The following is a 23,186-nucleotide window of genomic DNA, read 5'->3' as shown; positions in this document are numbered from 1 at the left end:
GGATCGCATGGGTGTTCACACCATGCGATCCGAGTTTGCAGATCGCACTGCGATATGCGAACTGATCTGGGGGTGTCATTAACATTTCACTGACACTCCCAGCAGTTCGCATAGGGCAGTGTGAACTGCCGCCGGGAGGCATGCGATGCGGGAACCCGCCGCGGATTCGTGGCGTTCCCGCATCGCTCCAGTGTGAACCCAGCCTAATAAGCGATCATTTTTCTGATCGCTGTATTAGTGTCACAGGTGACGCTAGTTAGGCAGGTAGGTATTTAGGTTCGCCGCAACTTTTTATAGCGCCAGGGACCCCCATATACTACCGCATAAAGCCCCCTGATTGCCCCCTAGTTAACCCTTTCACCAGTGATCACCATATAACTGTTACAGGTGACGCTGGTTGGTTAGTTATTTTTTTATAGTTTCAGGGCACCCGCCATTTATTACCTAATAAAGGTTTAACCCCCTGATCACCCGGCGGGTGTCATTTGTGACTGTAATAACTGTTAGGGCAGTTAGGGTTAGCCCCCTTTAGTTCTAAGGTACCCCCCTAACCCCCCCCAATAAAGGTTTAACCCCGTGATCACCCCCCATCGCCAGTGTCACTAAGGCTGGGTTCACATTGCAGCGGTTTATGAGAACGGATGTGATTCGCACCGCACTGCAGTGCAAATCACATCCGATCTCTGTGCGATTTGAGTTCAGCCATACAGATAGTATGGCTGAATTCGTGTCGCACCCGCTGCACCCGCCGCAAACTCGCACGGGACCCTTTTTTTGGTCCGCAGCAGAATCGGATCGCATGGGTGTTCACACCATGCGATCCGAGTTTGCAGATCGCACTGCGATATGCGAACTGATCTGGGGGTGTCATTAACATTTCACTGACACTCCCAGCAGTTCGCATAGGGCAGTGTGAACTGCCGCCGGGAGGCATGTGATGCGGGAACCCGCCGCGGATTCGTGGCGTTCCCGAATAGCTCCAGTGTGAACCCAGCCTAATAAGCGATCGTTTTTCTGATCGCTGTATTAGTGTCACAGGTGACGCTAGTTAGGCAGGTAGGTATTTAGGTTCGCTGCAACTTTTTATAGCGCCAGGGACCCCCATATACTACCGCATAAAGCCCCCTGATTGCCCCCTAGTTAACCCTTTCACCAGTGATCACCATATAACTGTTACAGGTGACGCTGGTTGGTTAGTTATTTTTTTATAGTTTCAGGGCACCCGCCATTTATTACCTAGTCTCACTAGTGCACCCCTAAATTTAGGGGTGTCTACTTTCCAAAATGGGGTCATTTGGGGGGGGGGGTTTGTGCCATCTTGGCATTTTATGGCCTTCAAAACTGTAACGCCCTTAGAAAGCCTGAAGGCGGTGCTTGGTTTTCGGGGCCCCGTACGCGGCTAGGCTCCCAAAAAGTCCCACATATGTGGTATCCCCGTACTCAGGAGAAGCAGCAGAATTTATTTTGGGGTGTCATTTCACATATGCCCATGGCATGCGTGAGCAATATATCATTTAGTGACAACTTTGTGAAAAAAAAAAAAAAAAAAGTTTGTAATTTTCCCGCAACTTGTGGCAAAATATAAAATATTCCATGGACTAAACATGCCTCTCAGCAAATAGCTTTGGGTGTCTACTTTCTAAAATGGGGTCATTTGTGGGGGTTTTGTGCCATCTTGGCATTGTATGGCCTTCAAAACTGTAATAGGTAGTGAGGAGTGAAGTCATATATTTACGCCCTTAGAAAACCTGAAGGCGGTTCTTGGTTTTCGGGGCCCCGTACGCGGCTAGGCTCCCAAAAAGTCCCACATATGTGGTATCCCTGTACTCAGGAGAAGCAGCAGAATTTATTTTGGGGTGTCATTTCACATATGCCCATAGCATGTGTGAGCAATATATCATTTAGTGACAACTTTGTGAAAAAAAAATAAAAAAAAATTAAAGTTTGTAATTTTCCCGCAACTTGCGGCAAAATATAAAATATTCCATGGACTCAAAATGCCTCTCAGCAAATAGCTTGGGGTGTCTACTTTCTAAAATGGGGTCATTTGTGGGGGTTTTGTGCCATCTTGGCATTTTATGGCCTTCAAAACTGTAATAGGTAGTGAGAAGTGAAATCAAAAATTTACGCCCTTAGAAAGCCTGAAGGCGGTGCTTGGATTTCGGGGGCCCCGTACGTGGCTAGGCTCCCAAAAAGTCCCACATATGTGATATCCCCGTACTCAGGAGAAGCAGCAGAATTTATTTTGGGGTGTCATTTCACATATGCCCATAGCATGTGTGAGCAATATATCATTTAGTGACAACTTTGTGTAAAAAAAAAAAAAAAGGCAAAAAAATAAAATATTCAATGGGCTCAACATGCCTCTTATCAATTTCCTTAGGGGGTCTACTTTCCAAAATGGGGTCATTTGGGGGGGTTTTGTACTGCCCTGCCATTTTAGCACCTCAAGAAATGAGATAGGCAGTCGTAAACTAAAAGCTGCGTAAATTCCAGAAAACGTACCTTAGTTTGTAGATGTGACAACTTTTGCGCAAACCAATAAATATGCAATTATTGACTTTTTTTTTACCAAAGACATGTGGCTGAATACATTTTGGCCTAAATGTATGACTAAAATTGAGTTTATTGGATTTTTCTAATAACAAAAAGTAGAAAATATCATTTTTTTTCAAAATTTTCGGTCTTTTTACATTTATATCGCAAAAAATAAAAATCGCAGAGGCAATCAAATACCATCAAAAGAAAGCTCTATTTGTGGGAAGAAAAGAACGCAAATTTTGTTTGGGTACAACATTGCATGACCGCGCAATTACCAGTTAAAGCAGCGCAGTGCCAAATTGTAAAAAGACCTCTGGTCATTTACCAGCAAAATGGTCCGGTCTGAAAGTGGTTAAGTAGTGGGTATTAGGATAAAGACATGAATGGGGGGAGGTGTATTTAAAATAGAGTCATGCTACTCCGTGTTAAATACATTATTTGGTACTGTATATATCTTGCACACGAGTTGCAGCTTAGATTAATATTTATTTTAGAATTTTTTTACACTAGCGCAGTTCTTTTCTCTCTTTAGGTGAATGGGGGGGGGGGGGGGGGTTTCTTCACAGGAATGGAGGGGTGGATACTCTCCAGCCAACATGAATAATCACAGAATCACCTAAACTACTAAATAAAGACTTTCTTCTTTTCTTACCCATTGGAGGTGTTAAAAATAATATTCTGCCATTTTGAGGAATTCAAACATAAGTCCATAAGCATGCAGAAATAAAAAGTTTCCTAGTAACAGTTTCCTTTGCTAGACATATATAGATTCAATATATATTCAACTGAACATCTTCCTCAAACCCAATATTGCAGCTGGATTCAATAAAACGTAAACACCTTTAGTTCCTCTGATCCTCAGGACCCAAGTGAAACCCAAGGGTCCCAGAACAGAACATTTCACCAAAGTACATATTCTGGCTCAGAACTTAGTTTCCTAACTGTAAATGTATAACTATCATAAGCCAAAATAAACAGTAATAAATATAAGCAAAATATTACATCATTAGCATGTTACAGCTGAAATTATACAAGTATAATAAGCATACAACGCTCCCAAAGTGCCCCTGCCCATTGCAATCAATTAGGCAGCTGCAGTGGCGCTTTGCCAGTGGTTTTAACTCTTTTTCAGGCGCTAGCAGGGGTTAAAAGTGTCCAGCTAGTGGCTGAATAGCGCCACTAAAACGACGGTAAAGCACCGCTAAAAATAGCGGTGCTTTACCACCAATGCTCGCCCCAGTGTCAAAGTAGCCTTAGGTATTTTACTGATCAAATGGTACCTTGTGCATTCCTTAATACAATGAAACACATTCTCATTTCTCCATTCATTGGCCATCCATTTACTTATTTCATCCAAGACATTCTTCTATATTAATATTAATATTATTATTTCCTTAGAACGCTTACCTGCGGTTAGACGAAGCTGAGATTTTTAACTGAAATATAAATAATATGCATTGACATAATATATAGGTTGGAAAATATGTTATTTGTTTGTGTTGTTACAATAGACCATACAAATCTGTTATGTCATTCTAGAGTACTGCCTCCACTTATCTCCTGAAGAAATGGACACCTGTTTATCAAAACACACTGAGATTGTAAAAGCCCTACTCTTGATACCTCTTTGTCTAACACAAACATGAAAGACATGTGGTTGATTTGTTGATTTCTTGATTGGTTGAGCACATATTCGGTAATTGTTACTGAACCGGGTAATTTTAAAGAAGGGTATTAATACAAAACTGAGTTTACAATTCGTGATGATGTTCATTTTTAATGCTTTATGGTCTTTAACCACTTGGGATCCGCGCTATTGCCGAATGACGGCATTAGCGCGGACCTAGATTGCCGGGACTACGTCTATTGACGTAGTCCCGGTTACGAGCGGCCTGCGCGCCCCCTGAGGGGCGCGCGCGGCGCGCTCTGTGATCGGCGAGTCCGTGAGACTCGCCTGATCACCGATCCGTGTAAGGGGTCGATCCCGACCCCTTATCACGTGATCAGCTGTCAGCCAATGACAGCTGATCATGTGATAAAACGGAGCCGGTAATCGGCTAGCATTCCTCCTCGCGCTGACAGCGCGAGGAGAAAAAAAAAAAGCCGATCGCCGGCGGCCGTGTTCGGGACATCAGTCCCGATCACGGCCAGCAATTCAAGCGGACACCTGCCCCCTGCCAGTGCCCACCTGCCACCCGCAGTGCCATCCTGAAATAAAGTAAGTGCCCCCCTGTCAGTGCCACCCAGCAGTGCCCATAGTGCCCACAGTGCCACCCAGCAGTGCCCACAGTGCCACCCAGCAGTGCCCACAGTGCCACCCACAGTGCCACCCACAGTGCCACCCACAGTGCCACCCAAAATCTGCCTCAAAGGTGCTGCACCCCAGTGCCGCCCATCAGTGCCCAGCAGTGCCGCCCATCAGTGCCCAGCAGTGCCACCTATCAGAGCCACCTATCAGTCCCATCTATCAGTGCCCATCAGTCCCATCTATCTGTGGTACCTATCAGTGCCCATCCGTGCCACCCATCCGTGCCACTTATCCGTGCCACCCATCCGTGCCATCTTATCTGTGCCCATCTTTGCCCATCAGTGCCGCCTTATCTGTGCCCATCGGTGCCGCCTTATCTGTGCCTATTAGTGCCGCCTTAACTATGCCTATCAGTGCCCACCAGTGCAGCCTATCAGTGCCCACCAATGCAGCCCATCAGTGCCCACCAATGCAGCCCATCAGTGCCCACCAATGCAGCCTATCAGTGCCGCCTAATCAGCGCACTTCAATGAAGGAGAAAAATGACCCGTTTGCAAAATTTTATAACAAACTATTAAAACATGATTTTTTTTTTTGCATCTTTTTTTGTTTGTTTAGCAAAAAATAAAACTCCGAGCTGTAACTAAATACCACCAAAAGAAAGCTCTATTTGTGGGAAAAAAATGATAAAAATTTCATTTGGGTACAGTGTTGTATGACCGCGTAATTGTAACTCAAAGTGCATCAGCGCTGAAAGCTGAAAATTGGTCTGGGACTGAGGGGGGTTTAAGTGCCCAGTAAGCAAGTGGTTAATGAGGTATAATAAACATTTTAGATTTTAACAGTACAGTATAGTCTTGTTTAGTTAACTTGAGTACCACGGAAGTCCTACTATACTGGTTATTTGGTTTTCTATATGAATTGTATCAGTTTTGGATACAGTTGATATAGGACCATCTACACTACTATTGCAGTTTGATATACAAGAAAGTAAATAGCTATCCAGTTCAATGGAATTTACACATCCTATGCTGCCATGAACACACACCAAGAAAAAAAAATACACACCAGTGAAAAAACATGTTGATGTTTTCTAACAAAAAAAAGGTGAACCTTTTCTCACACCTCCAACCTACCCCTCTCTCTGAGAATGATATAGATTAAACTACGGACCTCCTAAATTGTTAATTTACAATCTGCAATATAATTGAATCTTACATTATGGATATTGCTAATTAGTGATGGACGAACGTTTCGCCCGGCGGTCGTTTCGCGGCGAATTTCCGACATTCGCGGTCCGCACGTTCGAACGCCTTTTTCCGTCGTTCGCCGCGGCGGACTTACGTGTTTAATGTATACAAGAACTTTAACCTTTGGTGACACGTTTATCATGTGATACAGGACAGCCAATTGAGACATGACAGCACATGGACACTTGTACATTCCCCCTAACCTATAAATACACCCGATCCGGTGGCCATTTTACATTCTTTCTTCTGTTACGATAGGGACAGGTTCCTGTGTGGAGTAGGGAGAGATAAACCACTAGCTATTTGGTACACAAAAGTTCTTTTCAGGACTGGTATAGGTGTTAGGTGTTGATAGGTTTGCTGTGCTGCTGATTCTTGCAGCAGCCTGAGTGTCTTTTGTTAGTTTAGAGAAAGGGAAAGGACGGTGTATGCTACAGGGACAGCCAGATTAGTCTTTCATCATCATCATCATCATCATCATCATTAGCTGTTACTATCAAGGTCCACAAAAGAGCTGTTCCAGTAACCACTAATCGTTCTCTTTTTTTGCCAATTTGTATAGGGACAGGAAGGAAGCAGTGTTGTCAGGCAGTGAGGGTAATTTTAAAGACTTGCTGTTATTATTAGTTCCACAAAGGTTCTTTTCAGGACTGGTATCAGTGGTACAGTAATAGGCTTGTACATGTATAATATTCTTTCTTCCAAATATAGAAAGGATATTATACTTGACTGCTGCCCTTCTGCTGCAGTCTGCTAAACATTCACAACTCACTTGTTCCACAAAAGTTCTTATAAGGACTGGTAACTTGGTATAGGGTGCTACGGTACATAGGCTTGAGTGCGGTACAGTCTGCTGTTCTGTAAGGACCGCTATCGGTCCACAATAGATAGGGTTGACGTGCACCACTGCTGACCGCTGCCCTATACTGCAGCAGTCCTTCAGCGGTATAGGGACTGACGTACAGTCTGCTAATCACTAACACACAACCTGCTTGTTCCACAAAAGTTCTTATAAGGACTGGTAACTTGGTATAGGGTGCTACGGTACATAGGCTTGAGTGCGGTACAGTCTGCTGTTCTGTAAGGACCGCTATCGGTCCACAATAGATAGGGTTGACGTGCACCACTGCTGACCGCTGCCCTATACTGCAGCAGTCCTTCAGCGGTATAGGGACTGACGTACAGTCTGCTAAACACTAATACACAACCTGCTTGGTCCACAAAAGTTCTTATAAGGACTGGTAACTTGGTATAGGGTGCTACGGTACATAGGCTTGAGTGCGGTACAGTCTGCTGTTCTGTAAGGACCGCTATCGGTCCACAATAGATAGGGTTGACGTGCACCACTGCTGACCGCTCACCTATACTGCAGCAGTCCTTCAGCGGTATAGGGACTGACGTACAGTCTGCTAATCACTAACACACAACCTGCTTGTTCCACAAAAGTTCTTATAAGGACTGGTAACTTGGTATAGGGTGCTACGGTACATAGGCTTGAGTGCGGTACAGTCTGCTGTTCTGTAAGGACCGCTATCGGTCCACAATAGATAGGGTTGACGTGCACCACTGCTGACCGCTGCCCTATACTGCAGCAGTCCTTCAGCGGTATAGGGACTGACGTACAGTCTGCTAAACACTAATACACAACCTGCTTGGTCCACAAAAGTTCTTATAAGGACTGGTAACTTGGTATAGGGTGCTACGGTACATAGGCTTGAGTGCGGTACAGTCTGCTGTTCTGTAAGGACCGCTATCGGTCCACAATAGATAGGGTTGACGTGCACCACTGCTGACCGCTCACCTATACTGCAGCAGTCCTTCAGCGGTATAGGGACTGACGTACAGTCTGCTAATCACTAACACACAACCTGCTTGTTCCACAAAAGTTCTTATAAGGACTGGTAACTTGGTATAGGGTGCTACGGTACATAGGCTTGAGTGCGGTACAGTCTGCTGTTCTGTAAGGACCGCTATCGGTCCACAATAGATAGGGTTGACGTGCACCACTGCTGACCGCTGCCCTATACTGCAGCAGTCCTTCAGCGGTATAGGGACTGACGTACAGTCTGCTAAACACTAATACACAACCTGCTTGGTCCACAAAAGTTCTTATAAGGACTGGTAACTTGGTATAGGGTGCTACGGTACATAGGCTTGAGTGCGGTACAGTCTGCTGTTCTGTAAGGACCGCTATCGGTCCACAATAGATAGGGTTGACGTGCACCACTGCTGACCGCTCACCTATACTGCAGCAGTCCTTCAGCGGTATAGGGACTGACGTACAGTCTGCTAATCACTAACACACAACCTGCTTGTTCCACAAAAGTTCTTATAAGGACTGGTAACTTGGTATAGGGTGCTACGGTACATAGGCTTGAGTGCGGTACAGTCTGCTGTTCTGTAAGGACCGCTATCGGTCCACAATAGATAGGGTTGACGTGCACCACTGCTGACCGCTGCCCTATACTGCAGCAGTCCTTCAGCGGTATAGGGACTGACGTACAGTCTGCTAAACACTAATACACAACCTGCTTGGTCCACAAAAGTTCTTATAAGGACTGGTAACTTGGTATAGGGTGCTACGGTACATAGGCTTGAGTGCGGTACAGTCTGCTGTTCTGTAAGGACCGCTATAGGTCCACAATAGATAGGGTTGACGTGCACCACTGCTGACCGCTCACCTATACTGCAGCAGTCCTTCAGCGGTATAGGGACTGACGTACAGTCTGCTAATCACTAACACACAACCTGCTTGTTCCACAAAAGTTCTTATAAGGACTGGTAACTTGGTATAGGGTGCTACGGTACATAGGCTTGAGTGCGGTACAGTCTGCTGTTCTGTAAGGACCGCTATAGGTCCACAATAGATAGGGTTGACGTGCACCACTGCTGACCGCTCACCTATACTGCAGCAGTCCTTCAGCGGTATAGGGACTGACGTACAGTCTGCTAATCACTAACACACAACCTGCTTGTTCCACAAAAGTTCTTATAAGGACTGGTAACTTGGTATAGGGTGCTACGGTACATAGGCTTGAGTGCGGTACAGTCTGCTGTTCTGTAAGGACCGCTATCGGTCCACAATAGATAGGGTTGACGTGCACCACTGCTGACCGCTGCCCTATACTGCAGCAGTCCTTCAGCGGTATAGGGACTGACGTACAGTCTGCTAAACACTAATACACAACCTGCTTGGTCCACAAAAGTTCTTATAAGGACTGGTAACTTGGTATAGGGTGCTACGGTACATAGGCTTGAGTGCGGTACAGTCTGCTGTTCTGTAAGGACCGCTATCGGTCCACAATAGATAGGGTTGACGTGCACCACTGCTGACCGCTGCCCTATACTGCAGCAGTCCTTCAGCGGTATAGGGACTGACGTACAGTCTGCTAAACACTAATACACAACCTGCTTGGTCCACAAAAGTTCTTATAAGGACTGGTAACTTGGTATAGGGTGCTACGGTACATAGGCTTGAGTGCGGTACAGTCTGCTGTTCTGTAAGGACCGCTATCGGTCCACAATAGATAGGGTTGACGTGCACCACTGCTGACCGCTGCCCTATACTGCAGCAGTCCTTCAGCGGTATAGGGACTGACGTACAGTCTGCTAAACACTAATACACAACCTGCTTGGTCCACAAAAGTTCTTATAAGGACTGGTAACTTGGTATAGGGTGCTACGGTACATAGGCTTGAGTGCGGTACAGTCTGCTGTTCTGTAAGGACCGCTATCGGTCCACAATAGATAGGGTTGACGTGCACCACTGCTGACCGCTGCCCTATACTGCAGCAGTCCTTCAGCGGTATAGGGACTGACGTACAGTCTGCTAAACACTAATACACAACCTGCTTGGTCCACAAAAGTTCTTATAAGGACTGGTAACTTGGTATAGGGTGCTACGGTACATAGGCTTGAGTGCGGTACAGTCTGCTGTTCTGTAAGGACCGCTATCGGTCCACAATAGATAGGGTTGACGTGCACCACTGCTGACCGCTGCCCTATACTGCAGCAGTCCTTCATCGGTATAGGGACTAAGAGTTTTGTCACAGGGTCATTTAAAAAATGACAGGCAGAGGAAGAGGCAGGCCCTTCCGCAGGGGTGGTAGGGGTAGGGCAGGAGCAACAGGCTTGAGCCAAAGTGGGAAGTTGCAGAAGGTGCGTTCAATTACTTTAAAGGATGCACCAGACTTGGTTGAGTGGCTCGCTCAGCCTTACTCTTCTGCACCCTCCTCATCCTCTCGATCTGCACCCTCTTCTTCACTCTCTGCTATGTGCACCCCCAAAGACACTACCACCAACAACACGACCACCACCACCACCACCACATACCTTCCGCTTGAGTCACTGGAATTATTTTCCGATCCATATCAAGAGGACATTTCTGATGCGCAGCCACTCTTGGTATTGGATCAGGAAGAGGAGGTAGCAACAAGCGCTACTCAGCAGTCTGACGCCAGTACCCAGATCAGCCCAAGGAGGAGGTTGGTCCCCGGTGTTGCTGCCTACTCCGAGATCTCTACTTATAGCGGTGGGGAAGGTGACGTTGATGATGACGTGTCTAGTGATGTCACGTGGGTGCCCACAAGAGAGGAAGAGGAGGGGAGTTCAGAGGGAGATATGGACCAGCAGATAGGGAGGAGAAGCAGCAATGACTTACATTGCACAGCAGGGACAAAGCAGACTGCAAATGTATCAGGAGCGAGTCATCGACCATGTACGGTCACATCTGGCGCTCCCAGGACACCGGCACATGGCTCCGCAGTGTGGGCTTTTTTTAACGTGTCCGCTGCTGACAATAGCGTTGCCATCTGCAATCTTTGCAGTCAACGCGTTAGTCGCGGTAAGCCCAATACTCACCTAGGGACGACCGCCTTAAGAAGGCACATGAGCAGCCATCACCGAGCCCAGTGGGAGCAACGGAACACACAAAGCCACACTGCAGGCTCTCACCGTCCAGCCTCGTCTTCTACTTCTCCTTCTCCTCTCTCCTCACAATTGTCCTCCACTCCACCTTCCATCACGCCAAGCTCACATTTTTCTGCAAAAAGGCAGGCTTCCGTGGGCCTAATGTTTGAGCGTAAAAAAATGATGACGCCGGATAACCCTCTTGCCCAACGGTTGGCGGCTGGCTTGTCAGAACTCATAGCCCGCCAACTACTGCCATATAAACTGGTGGACTCGGAGGCCTTTCGCAAATTTGTGGCCATTGGAACACCACAATGGAAGGTCCCAGGAAGGAAGTATTTCTCAGAGAAGGGCATCCCAGAGCTATATGGCCATGTTCAGCGGCAAGTGAATGTATCTCTGGCACACAGTGTCGGTGCCAAGATACATCTGACCACAGACACGTGGTCTAGCAAACACGGGCAGGGAAGGTATATCAGTTTTACTGCCCACTGGGTGAACCTTCTGACGGCCGTCAAGCATGTAACCCGTGGCACCCATGTAGATTTGGTTTTACCGCCACGGATTGCATGCAGGCCTGACTCTTCTTCTCCTCCTCCTACTCCATCCTCCTCCCTCTCCTCCTCAGCTGCCTCCTCCTTTTCCGCTGCTAGCGTCTCTTCCACTGCACCGCCCAAGCTCCCCAGAACCTATTCCACATGCCAGGTGAGACGTTGCCATGCCGTGCTGCGTCTGTTGTGCCTGGAAGCAAAGAGCCACACTGGCCCGGCACTCCTTTCAGCTTTGCGTTCACAGGCAGATGAGTGGCTAACACCGCTCAATTTGACAGTTGGTAAAGTGGTGTGTGACAACGGTGCCAATCTGCTTAGCGCATTGAAACAGGGCAAAATCACGCACGTGCCGTGCATGGCACACGTCTTAAACTTGGTCGTGCAGCGATTCCTTGTCAAATACCCTGGGGTCCAGGACATCTTGCGGCAGGCAAGGAAAATCTCGGCCCATTTCAGAAGATCTTACACGGCCATGGCTCGCCTTGCTGACATTCAGCGGCGACACCATCTGCCGGTCAGACGTCTTATTTGCGATTGCCCGACGCGATGGAACTCAACCTTCTATATGCTTGATAGGCTGCTCCAGCAGAAACGTGCAGTTAACGTCTACCTGTATGAACTCTGCGAAAGAAACGGTTCTGGGGAGCTGGGTTTTTTTTCACCGCGCCAGTGGCTGCTCATGCGCGACACATGCAGACTTCTGCGGCCATTTGAGGAGATCACCAAACTGGTCAGTCGCAGCCATGGCGCCATCAGTGACATGGTACCTTATGCCTTCTTTCTGGAGCGTGCATTGCGTCGTGTCATTGATCAGGCTGTGGAGGAGCAGGAGCGGGAAGATGAGGAAGTCGCAATGCTGGATGAATTCCCAGGGGGGGCTACTCTATCTGAGACAAGTCAACAACAGGAGTCTGATGAGGAGTCAGAGGAGGATGGTGCCGGGGCGGATGAGCAGGAGCAAGAAGAGCATGCTTTAAACCTTTCTGGGATCCCTGTTGTGCGAGGATGGGGAGAGGAGAATGAAGAGGACGACATTATCCTGGATGATGAGCAGGAGCCAGGCCACCACACCGCTTCCACTTTAGTGCAAATGGGGGCCTTCATGCTCCAGTGTTTTAATAGGGACCCCCGTATAAAAAGCATGAGGGTCAAGGACCAGTACTGGGTGGCAACGTACTTAGACCCCCGGTACAAACACAAAATGGCGGAAATGTTACCGCCGTCGCAGAGGGCTGTCAGAATGCAGCACTTCCAGGCCTTGCTTCGAGAAATGCTGCATTCTGCTTTTGCGTGCGCTGGCAGAGGAGCAATTCCCACTCCCAGAGAAGGATTTGCGGGTACCAATCCAACAGCGCCTGCAAGAAGAGGCCGGTTTGAAGATGTGTTGGTGACTTCGGATATGAGGTCATTCTTTCAGCCGACCCATCGACAGGTGTCATCCGGATCCAGCATCAGGGAACGCCTAGACCGTCAGGTGTCCGACTACATTGGGTTAACGGCCGATGTGGACGCTCTGAGGAGTGATGAACCCCTAGACTACTGGGTGGGCAGGCTTGACCTCTGGCCAGAGCTTGCCCAATTTGCAATCGAACTGTTGGCTTGCCCCTCATCCAGTGTCCTGTCCGAAAGGACGTTCAGCGCAGCAGGGGGGATTGTGACCGATAAGCGTACTCGCCTAGCTCACCACAGTGTTAACTACCTCACATTTCTAAAAATGAATGAGGCATGGATCTCGGAGGAATTCAACACATGTGACCAGTAGACCATGTATATGTCTATAAACTATTTTTTTAATCAAGCACACAGACCTTCTTAATTCATTTGGCTCACTTCCTTGACCCAAAAAAGCACACCGTACTATATGCCCCTACCCTCCTCTTTGAAGAGGTTGAGCGGTGTCATATTTCTACTGGGGCTGCTTATGATATCCCTGTGCTGTGCTGACTTCCTCCTGGGGGTTCTTATTATGAAGGGATCACACTATCCCTGTGCTGTGCTGACTTCCTCCTGGGGGTTCTTATTATGAGGGGATCACACCATCCCTGTGCTGTGCTGACTTCCTCCTGGGGGTTCTTATTATGAGGGGATCACACCATCCCTGTGCTGTGCTGACTTCCTCCTGGGGCTGCTTACGGTGCTGCTGTCAGTGCTGTATGTCACGGTGCTGCTGTCAGTGCTGTATGTCACGGTGCTGCTGTCAGCGCTGTATGTCACGGTGCTGCTGTCAGCGCTGTATGTCACGGTGCTGCTGTCAGCGCTGTATGTCACGGTGCTGCTGTCAGCGCTGTATGTCACGGTGCTGCTGTCAGCGCTGTATGTCACGGTGCTGCTGTCAGCGCTGTATGTCACGGTGCTGCTGTCAGCGCTGTATGTCACGGTGCTGCTGTCAGCGCTGTATGTCACGGTGCTGCTGTCAGCGCTGTATGTCACGGTGCTGCTGTCAGCGCTGTATGTCACGGTGCTGCTGTCAGCGCTGTATGTCACGGTGCTGCTGTCAGCGCTGTATGTCACGGTGCTGCTGTCAGCGCTGTATGTCACGGTGCTGCTGTCAGCGCTGTATGTCACGGTGCTGCTGTCAGTGCTCTGTATTACGGTGCTGCTGTCAGATGCCTCTATCACGGTGCATGTGTCATTCCGGTATGTCACGCTGCTGGTGATCATCTCCTGCACCCTCTTCTTTGCCTACCCTGGTCCCTGACCTTCCCTCTCCTCCATTGCCTTCATTAGCTCCATAGTCCTGAATTGTTAGAACAATTTCCCAAATAAAATAAAAATGCTTGTAGTTATCGATCCCAAATTCACCTCATACATGTATTATGTCATTGTCCAGATGGTGGGACTACGTTTTACCCCCTAATAATTACCACGTGGCCGCAAATTCGACATGAAGGTTTGCAAAGTTCGCCTCCCATTGAAGTCAATGGGGCCCGCGGCGAACGTTCGGTTTCGCGAACGTTTGGGTCCGTTCGCATTTCGCTTTCGCGAAACGTCCCGTCGGAAGTTCGTCCATCACTATTGCTAATCATTCTTTGCCCCTGTGCTCTGTTTGAGAGCAACACAAATTCATTTGCTGGTTAGTATTAGTTTCACCAACTGGTGGTACCATTGGCAGTCTAAAGCATAATAAATAAATTCAATATGCAAATGCAAGAAATTGCACCAGCCAACCTATGAGCTAGTTCAAAGCTTTATTAAACCATAATTATCAATGCAATCACTCCTAACAAAGTCATAATTAAAACCTCAAATTCAAATTAGAAAAAATCAAAGATACATTAGATTTGTGCACAACGGAAAATTTCATTTCGTTTCGGTTCGTTGTCATTCGTAAAATACATCATTTCGTTCTGTTATATTCGTTATGTTACGTTAATACATTTTCGGATAATTCGTTATTATTTGTAGAGTGTCTCATTCGTTCGTATTAGTTGAAATTCGCTATTTATGTATGCATATACATTCGTGATAATGATTCATAGTTTGGAAAGTCGTTTGTTTATTGAATCTTTTAACACACACAATGACAACGTCTCTTCACCTCGGCTCAAATACAATACAACACCCTTCTAACTCAGTTCTCAGGAATGCACTTTGCCAGTAATCCATCCTCCAAAATTAATTAGCTGATTGGACTATAAGATTTACTTTGAGCTGACCTTTTGTTTCATTAGATCTTTAAAGAATTACCGATATCATTCGAATTCATTCGTTATATTTCTTTCGTATTCGTTGTTATTCGTTATTTTTTTATTCGGACATTCGGCTGCATCCGAATGTCCGAAAGATGCAAGATTCGGCCGAATTTTGATTCGTTACGAAACAAATTGCACAAGCCTAATATACATATGCCATGATCAAAAGGAAGAGTAAGCTGCCACTAGGTATGAGCCTGATTGGGTGATCGCCTGTTCGCCGAATAGTGAACAATTTGGGCTGTTCGCGGCAAATTCGAAAGCAGCAGAACACCCTTTAAAAGTCTAAGGGAGAAATCAAAAGTGCTAATTTTAAAGGCTTATATGCATGGTATTGTCATAAAAAGTGTTTGGGGACCTGGGTCCTGCCCCAGCGGACATGTATCAATGCAAAAAAAAGTTTTTAAAATGGCCATTTTTTCAGGAGCAGTGATTTTAATAATGCTTAAAGTGAAACAATAAAAGTGAAATATTCCTTTAAATTTGTACCTGGGGGGATGTCTATAGTATGTCTGTAAAGTGGCACATGTTTCCCGTGTTTAGAACAGTACGAGAGCAAAATTGCATTTCTAAAGGAGAAAAAATTATTTAAAGGCATTCGCGGCTATAATGAATTGTCAGTCCCGGCAATACACATAAAAGTCATTGAAAAAAACGGAGTGGGATTCCCCCACAGGGGAACTCCGAACCAAAATGTAAAAAAATAAAAAATGCGTGGGGGTCCCCACAAATTCCATACCAGGCCCTTCAGGGTATGGATATTAAGGGGAACCCCACGCCAAAATTTAAAAAAATGGCATGGGGTCCCCCTCAAAATCCATACCAGACCCTTATCTGAGCATGCAACCTGGCAGGCCACAGGAAAAGAGGGGGGGACGGGCGCCTGAACTGTGCCAGCTCATATGCCCTCAACATGGGGCGGGTGCTTTGGGGCAGCCCCCCATAGCACCTTGTCCCCATGTTGATGGGGACAAGGGCCTCATCTCCACAACCCTTGCCTGGTGGTTGTGGGGGTCTGCGGTCGTGCTTTAACAAGGGGACCTCCAGATCCTGGCCTCCCCCCGTGTGAAATGGTAACGGGGTACAAATGTACCCCTACCATTTCACAAACAAAGTGTAAAAATGTTTAAAAAAAAATCACAAGACACGGCTTGGGATAAGTTCTTTATTAAAAAATAAAAAAATAAAAGTGTCCCACGAAGTCCATTTATCTTCTTCTTCTCTAGCTCCGACAGACCGAAAAAAAAAGCCGCATGCCACCACCGATCTGCCTCCACCTGCCCCGCCCCCCTCTGACGCTACGGGAAATCCATAGGAATGTCCCCGTGCATCAGAAAAAGTTTCATGCAAAGTGCAATATGTAGACACTTAATACATAAATATAGCACTTTGGAGAAAACCAGTACATGCCCGACCTGAAATGGCATTCAAATATTTTAATCATATCAAGTAAAACTGGGCGGTCTGTAAGTCCCTACTACATACAGGTATCATGCTAGGATTAGTAAACGGTAAGTGAATTTAAGTGGCCTTAAAAATTACAGATGTAAATGGAAAAATATAATTTGTACTTCAACCATATAGGGTCATAATGGCAGTTGAATCCAGAACTCCAGATTTGCAAGACATAAATGCTAACTATAATATTAACAAGACAGCCCATAATAACTGTATAAGTAGTATATACATATATATTAAATTAAAATGGTTCTACAGGGTAACTGGCTCTTTACATGTGATTACAGGGGTAAACATCTAGAACTTCTAATATGGATGAACTGTTATCTTGATATTTTTCTACCAGTGATTTTTTTTAGAACATTGAGTACTTCTTTGTTCCTCAAGCTGTACACCAAGGGGTTTAAAAGTGGAACCAAACCAGCATACAATAATGAGAGGAATTTGTCCAGCTCCTCAGAATTTTCAGACTCTGGTTTCATGTACAAGCTGAGAACTGTACCACAGAAGATAAAAACAATGATGAGATGAGAGGAGCAGCTGGAAAAGGCTCGCAGTCTTCCTTCTACGGTGTGAATCTTTAATATAGTGGATATTATCATAACATAGGAGGTCAAGATTAAGATAAAAGGCAAAATCCCCAAAAACACAATTTCTATAAATATAATAATGGTTATTGTCCCGATTTTGCTGCAAGTCATCTTTAATATCGCCTTTAGATCACAAAAGAAATGGTTAATATTTAGTGTTATACTAAAGGATAACTTTGATATTATAGAACTGAAAATACATGAGTTTATAGAACTGACAAGCCAGGATGTAGTAGCCAATAGTGTATAAACCTTCCTATTCATAATGAGATGATACCGTAGAGGCAAACAGATGGCTACGTATCGGTCATAGGCCATAGAGGCAAGTATGCAAAACTCGGTATCGACACAAGCTGCAAACATGAACATTTGTGTAAAACAGGCTTGGAAGGATATCCGATTATCGCCAGTAATTAGGATGAATAATAGTTTAGGTAGAATAGCAGAGACGTAGATAATATCCTGAACTGACAAATTACATAGGAAGAAATACATTGGAGTGTGCAGATTTGATACTAAATATACAGATATGATAATTATTATGTTTGCAGTTACAGTCAACAGGTAGATGACCAATACCACACTAAATAAAATTGGGCATAAAACAACGTAACTGGAAAATGCCAGCAAATGAAAATTGGCTTGATATATAGTATAATTGGAACACATGCTCCTGGATAAAACATTAAAGTCTTAGTATCAAGTTGTTTAAATATGTAATAATATTTTTTTATGTATAAAATTAATGTAGCCATTTTAATGTACTTGTAACAACACAGCTGTACATCCTTTGTGCATAAGGTAGATTTCTTTCACCTTGAAGAAGGGGTTAGACCCACAAAAGCTTACCCTGAAAAATTATCAGTTTGTGCAAATAAAAATAGTATCATGTGCATAACTCAGCTGTGTTCCTAAAGTGTACTGTATGCATAGCTATTTTTTTTTATTGTTCGCAATAGATTAGGTAAGGGTTAAAATCCCTTCCAATTACCGGTACTTTTTTTCTGTTGTCCATTCAACACTTCAATACCAGGCACTTTTTCCCCTTCCTGCCCAGGACAATTTTCAGCTTTCAATGCAGTCTTACTTTGAATGACAATTGCGCAGTCATGCAACACTGTACCCAAACTACATTTTTATAATTTCTTCCCCCAAATAGAGCTTTCTTTTGGTGGTATTTGATCACATCTGAGGTTTTTCTTTTTTTGCTAAACAAACTAAAAAAGACCAATATTTTTGAAAAAAAATTGTTTTTATTCGTTTCTGTCATAAAATGTTGTTTTCTCCTTTACTGACGGGCATTGATGAGGCAGCACTGATGGGCACTGATAAGGTGCCACTGATGAGGAAACACTGATATGTAGAATTGATGGGCACTGATAGGCAGCACTGATATGCAGCACGATGGGCACCGATAGGTGGCACTGATATGCAGCCCTGATGGGTACTGACAGACAGCACTGATGGGCACTGACAGGTGGCACTGATGGGCACTGACTGATAGGTGGCACTGATTGGCACTGATAGGTGACACTGATTGGCACTGCGGTGGACACTGGGAGACTTTATTGAAGGGGCACTGACTGGCAGCTGATGGGCACATCTGATGGGGGCTGTGCTGATAATCAATGTGCTGATTATCAGCAGAGACCCCCTCTGACAGTGAAAGACGCCGATCGGCTCTCCTTGTCAGCGTTAACCGAGGAATGCCATTTGCCAGAACTTCCTAGTTCACGCGATGATCAGCTAGGATTGGTCACAGCTGATCACGTGGTAAGAAGCCTCTGTCAGAGGCTCCTCACCACTATCAGAGATGCAGCGTGTCAGACTGACACATCACACTCAATCGCCTTGCTGCGCCCTGCCTCAAGCACATGCTGGCATGTTGTCCTGCTTGGCGGCATTTGACGTCCCAGTGGGGATACCAGAACCACTTCCCAGCCATCAATCTGCTATAGGCCAGGTGGGAAGTGGTTAAGGATATTTCCCTTAATTTCCTGTGCTGGGGATGTAACAGGAAATCTCTAGAAAGTGAAAGGAGTTGTCCTGGTTTCCTTAGTCATTTATCACTGCAACATGTGCCTCCACTGATTGATTTAACTCTTGGTATGGTGACCACTGTAAAATTTTGGTTTGCCCTTCACATTCTGTATGTGATTATGGCTACCGGGCCAAACACAGAGGGTAAGCCTACCTAGCAGAGACACAGACAGCAATATATACTTGATAGGGTTTATATTTCTTCTATGCTCTAGTCAAAACAAATCAAAAAAGTTTTACCTAAGGTATACATACATTTTAATGTAAAAAGAAAATCAAACCACCATGAAACTTAACCGTACTCTAAAGGCCAATGCATGAGCTTCATGTAGAAGGAGATCAATCCACTTAGAGCATTTGAAAAAATGTCACGAGTTTTTGAGGATCCATGAGCTCCATATCAGGGTAAATCTAGTTTTGGGTGGATGAATTTGCTGATCTCCAGCTACATGAAAAAAAATGCATTTTTAATATTAGAATTAGTGTCAGTTAGTTTCAGTGTGTCTTAGGTAGGATAAAAAAAGCAAAATGTGCACTATTGTTTCTGGGCTGTACTAAAGGTACAAACAACATCTAACATACACATATGTGGTTTCGCTGCAATTGTTGGGAGCAGCTATAATTTTTTTGGGGTTGTTCTTTGGTGGTAAGTTATGATAGTAGCAAGGAATATACAGCTAAATATTAAAAAAATTATATTTTGGGTCAGTTTTCATTTGATATTAAAAAAAATCTGAGATATCCATTACCATTTATCACCAAATGAAAGCCCAACTGGATGCACAAGTAGCTATGATGATATGTACAGTTTTACTAACACATCAAAAGGCAAAACTGTACTTAGGCATTGACATTTATTTTACCCTTATGCCACGTACACACGGTCCAAATTTTTGACCGTTGAAAACCGTTGAAAATTCAGACAGACATAGATACAGAACATGCTCTAAATTTTTCTGACGGAAAAACCTTCAGAATTGATCCGACGGGAAAACCGGTCGTGTATACAGGGCATTGGGCGCCAAGAGATTCAACACTTCTGTTTCCTTACTTTATGTAAATTTGTAGCGCATGCTAGTGCTGAAAAATAATGTTAATTCTGTAACATTCCTGTGACCACAATTAGGTATTTCCTTAAACTTTTTCCTATTTATTTGCATGGTGATAACATCAAAATATGTTCAGATAAGCATATATATATATTTGATTTACTAATAGCAAATAGGCTATTTTTTTGCTATACTGGCACAAGCAATCTCACTTTAAACGGCCTAGCACCATGCTTAGTAAATTGCTTATCTTCAGGTGCACTGCAAAGAAGAAGGCATCATAAGTAAGTAATCTGTTTTATCATGTTTTTTTTTTTTTTTAAAGCACAGTAACATAATTGTTGTTAGATGGATTAGAAAACAGGCTTGTGCACAAGGCAAATTCATCACATAACTGATCAATTCTGATCAGTTCAGCAACCTGATCAGCAAGCAATACTGTCCCACATTACAGAGTTTAACAAATACTACATCACATTGCCTTTCACTACCATGCAAAGCTGACAAAATGCACAATATATGCATTTTTTATGAATAAAATCCTTACCCTGCATGTTCATATACTGGCTTACAAAGTGATTTATCGAATGCAGCGAGGATGTTCAATGAAAATCATGCTGGAATACAAACATATATATATGTAGCTGAATGCTATTTATGTTTTAGATGCCTGATCTCTCTTGGGGGGAAAATTTGTGTAAACTGTAAAACATTACTACCTTGGGAAATTAGTATTTCTATTCAAGTGTCCAGAAACAAAACTAAATTTTTTTAAATTAAATTAATGGTAGCCTCACACTGTATAATTATTGTCAAAAGTACTGTAACCAAAACTTTGCTGGTTCCTATACAGGAAACATAGGTGTGCGCACAGGGTGTGACAAGTGTGCCTGGGCACACCCTAATCACCCTGTGCTGCGCAGTTTCCCCCTGCTGCTTGGCTGCAGACAAAGGGACTGGGGAATCTCTGTCCTCAGTACCTTTCTCTGTATCTAAAGTGAGACATCAGGGGTCTGTTTAGACCCCTGATATTTCACCAAAGCCCCCCCCCCCCCCCACCCCAATGGGACTCCAAAAAATGAAAAAAAAATGTAAAAAACAAAACAAAAAACATTTCATTGTAAAAAAGTAATAATAAAAAAATAATACAAATAAACTACTGACACCAATCTCTGCCCTACTGACACCTCCACTGCTCTATGACAGGTAACCTTACTGCCTTACTACCCTATTAATATTTACATACACACATGTATGTTTGAGCTTTGGGGTGCACACCCTTGTGCAAAAGGCTGACAGGAGAAGTCATAGAATATAGACGGCACAGAAACAACATCGGTCCTCTGGATGCCTGTCATACTTTATGTATGTATGTTCAAACCCTCTTGTCGTTCACCAAATGGAAGGACTAAAAGAACATCCAGCTGCACCCAGAAGTTACATATTTAGCAGTGGTATTGCTACTGTTAAATGCAACAGCTTTCTGCTCAGGGTTATTGGTCACTAGAGGCTATTCCTGATCACCATCTGAATGTAAGCAAAGGGACAGGAATGCTAGATGACATCATTGAACAAATATGGCGAACCGCACATTTGGTCAAAGATGTCAACCAGCAACCCTGACCCTTTGTTTCTAACCAAGCTACCAGCTGGGGAAGTGTAATTTTCCGTGAGCCTCTGCAGGTCTAAGTGGGACTCATTCATTGTTATTGATTATGAATGTACATTGCTTGATGATGCAATTTATTAAATATTTACACAATTTTTTTAATAAAGAGCTTTTCAAAAGTGTCAATGTGTTTGTTTAATTGTTTAAATTTTTTCTGTAAATTGAAGTGCTCCTGCTTTGCTGTTTTGTCTAGCAGGGGTGCCTGGGTCACAAGACTGACTGAACCAAATTACATATCCTTTGATTCCTTTTTACAAGGTGTAAGTGACTTCTGATCCTTCAAGTTTTTCGGATGAAATTTGGGCACTAGCTGGAGATCCTAGATGCCGGTCCCTGACTGCCAGTGAGCTTTGGTGATGAGGCCTACCTTCTGACACCGCAGAGGGCTATATCTGCAAGCACCTATGACCTTGCTAATATGGGAGGTCTTCATCTTCTGGTAAGAGTTCACATTTAGAGAGTGACCTGTACACGAATAACTCCTATCTCCTTGGTGGTGGTTGAAAAGCTTTGGAATATTCCATTCTACTGGAGCTTTTTGTACACCTTAGAACTTTTTTGTGTATTCAAGATTGCACTTTATTCTACTAAAGACATTTATTAGATATCTGTCTGCATTCTTTGCATTCCTTACTAGAGCTTACTATGGTGCATAGCATAAATTTTACTCAAAGTATATCTATGAAATTTACCTTAATGTAACAAGTAACCCTTCCGCTGGCTTCACACTATTCCGAAAGGTGGTGTTCTGATACTCCAAACGTGTACCAAGCAGCTGAAGTAATTCATTGAAACTAAGAATAAAACCACAGTGACAGGATAAAGCACATACACGCAATCAAATTAAATGGTAAGAGGCAAGAGTTCTAGTAAAAGGAGAAAAGAGATAGAAAGTGGGATTGGTGGTCAGTGGGATGCATGCCCTTACATTGGTGGTCAGTGGGATTGGTGGTCAGTGGGATTGGTGGTCAATGGGATGCATGCCCTTACATTGGTGGTCAGTGGGATTGGTGGTCAGTGGGATGCATGCCCTTACATTGGTGGTCAGTGGGATTGGTGGCCAGTGGGATTGGTGGTCAGTGGGATGCATGCCCTTACATTGGTGGTCAGTGGGATTGGTGATCAGTGGGATGCATGCCCTTACATTGGTGGCCAGTGGGATTGGTGGTTAGTGGGATGCATGCCCTTAC

The 23,186-nt window shown here is 44.6% G+C and overlaps 1 protein-coding gene across 1 annotated transcript; it reads right to left on the bottom strand.

The window, feature by feature from the left end:
• Nucleotides 1-14,714: 14,714 nt before the first annotated feature.
• Nucleotides 14,715-20,947, bottom strand: LOC143960838 (olfactory receptor 13F1-like). The gene is made up of 2 exons (XM_077469779.1): nucleotides 20,875-20,947; nucleotides 14,715-17,911 (listed from the first exon to the last, which is right to left on the bottom strand). The coding sequence occupies exon 2, from the start codon at nucleotides 17,905-17,907 to the stop codon at nucleotides 16,972-16,974; it is 936 nt and encodes a 311-aa protein (XP_077325905.1). The 5' UTR covers nucleotides 17,908-17,911; nucleotides 20,875-20,947; the 3' UTR covers nucleotides 14,715-16,971.
• Nucleotides 20,948-23,186: the final 2,239 nt, after the last annotated feature.

This window comes from Lithobates pipiens, unplaced genomic scaffold (assembly GCF_037356315.1).
Source record: "Lithobates pipiens isolate NorthernLeopardFrog02 unplaced genomic scaffold, aLitPip1_a1.2 Scaffold_8, whole genome shotgun sequence".
In the NCBI taxonomy this organism is placed as follows: Eukaryota; Metazoa; Chordata; class Amphibia; order Anura; family Ranidae; genus Lithobates; species Lithobates pipiens.
The sequence above is the reverse complement of the archived record's forward strand: the minus strand, read 5'-3'. Positions and strand labels throughout refer to the sequence as shown.

Bases quoted from the DNA above. Each gene is read 5' to 3' on its own strand.
- LOC143960838 (XM_077469779.1), bottom strand. From the start codon at position 17,907: ATGTGTTCCAATTATACTATATATCAAGCCAATTTTCATTTGCTGGCA.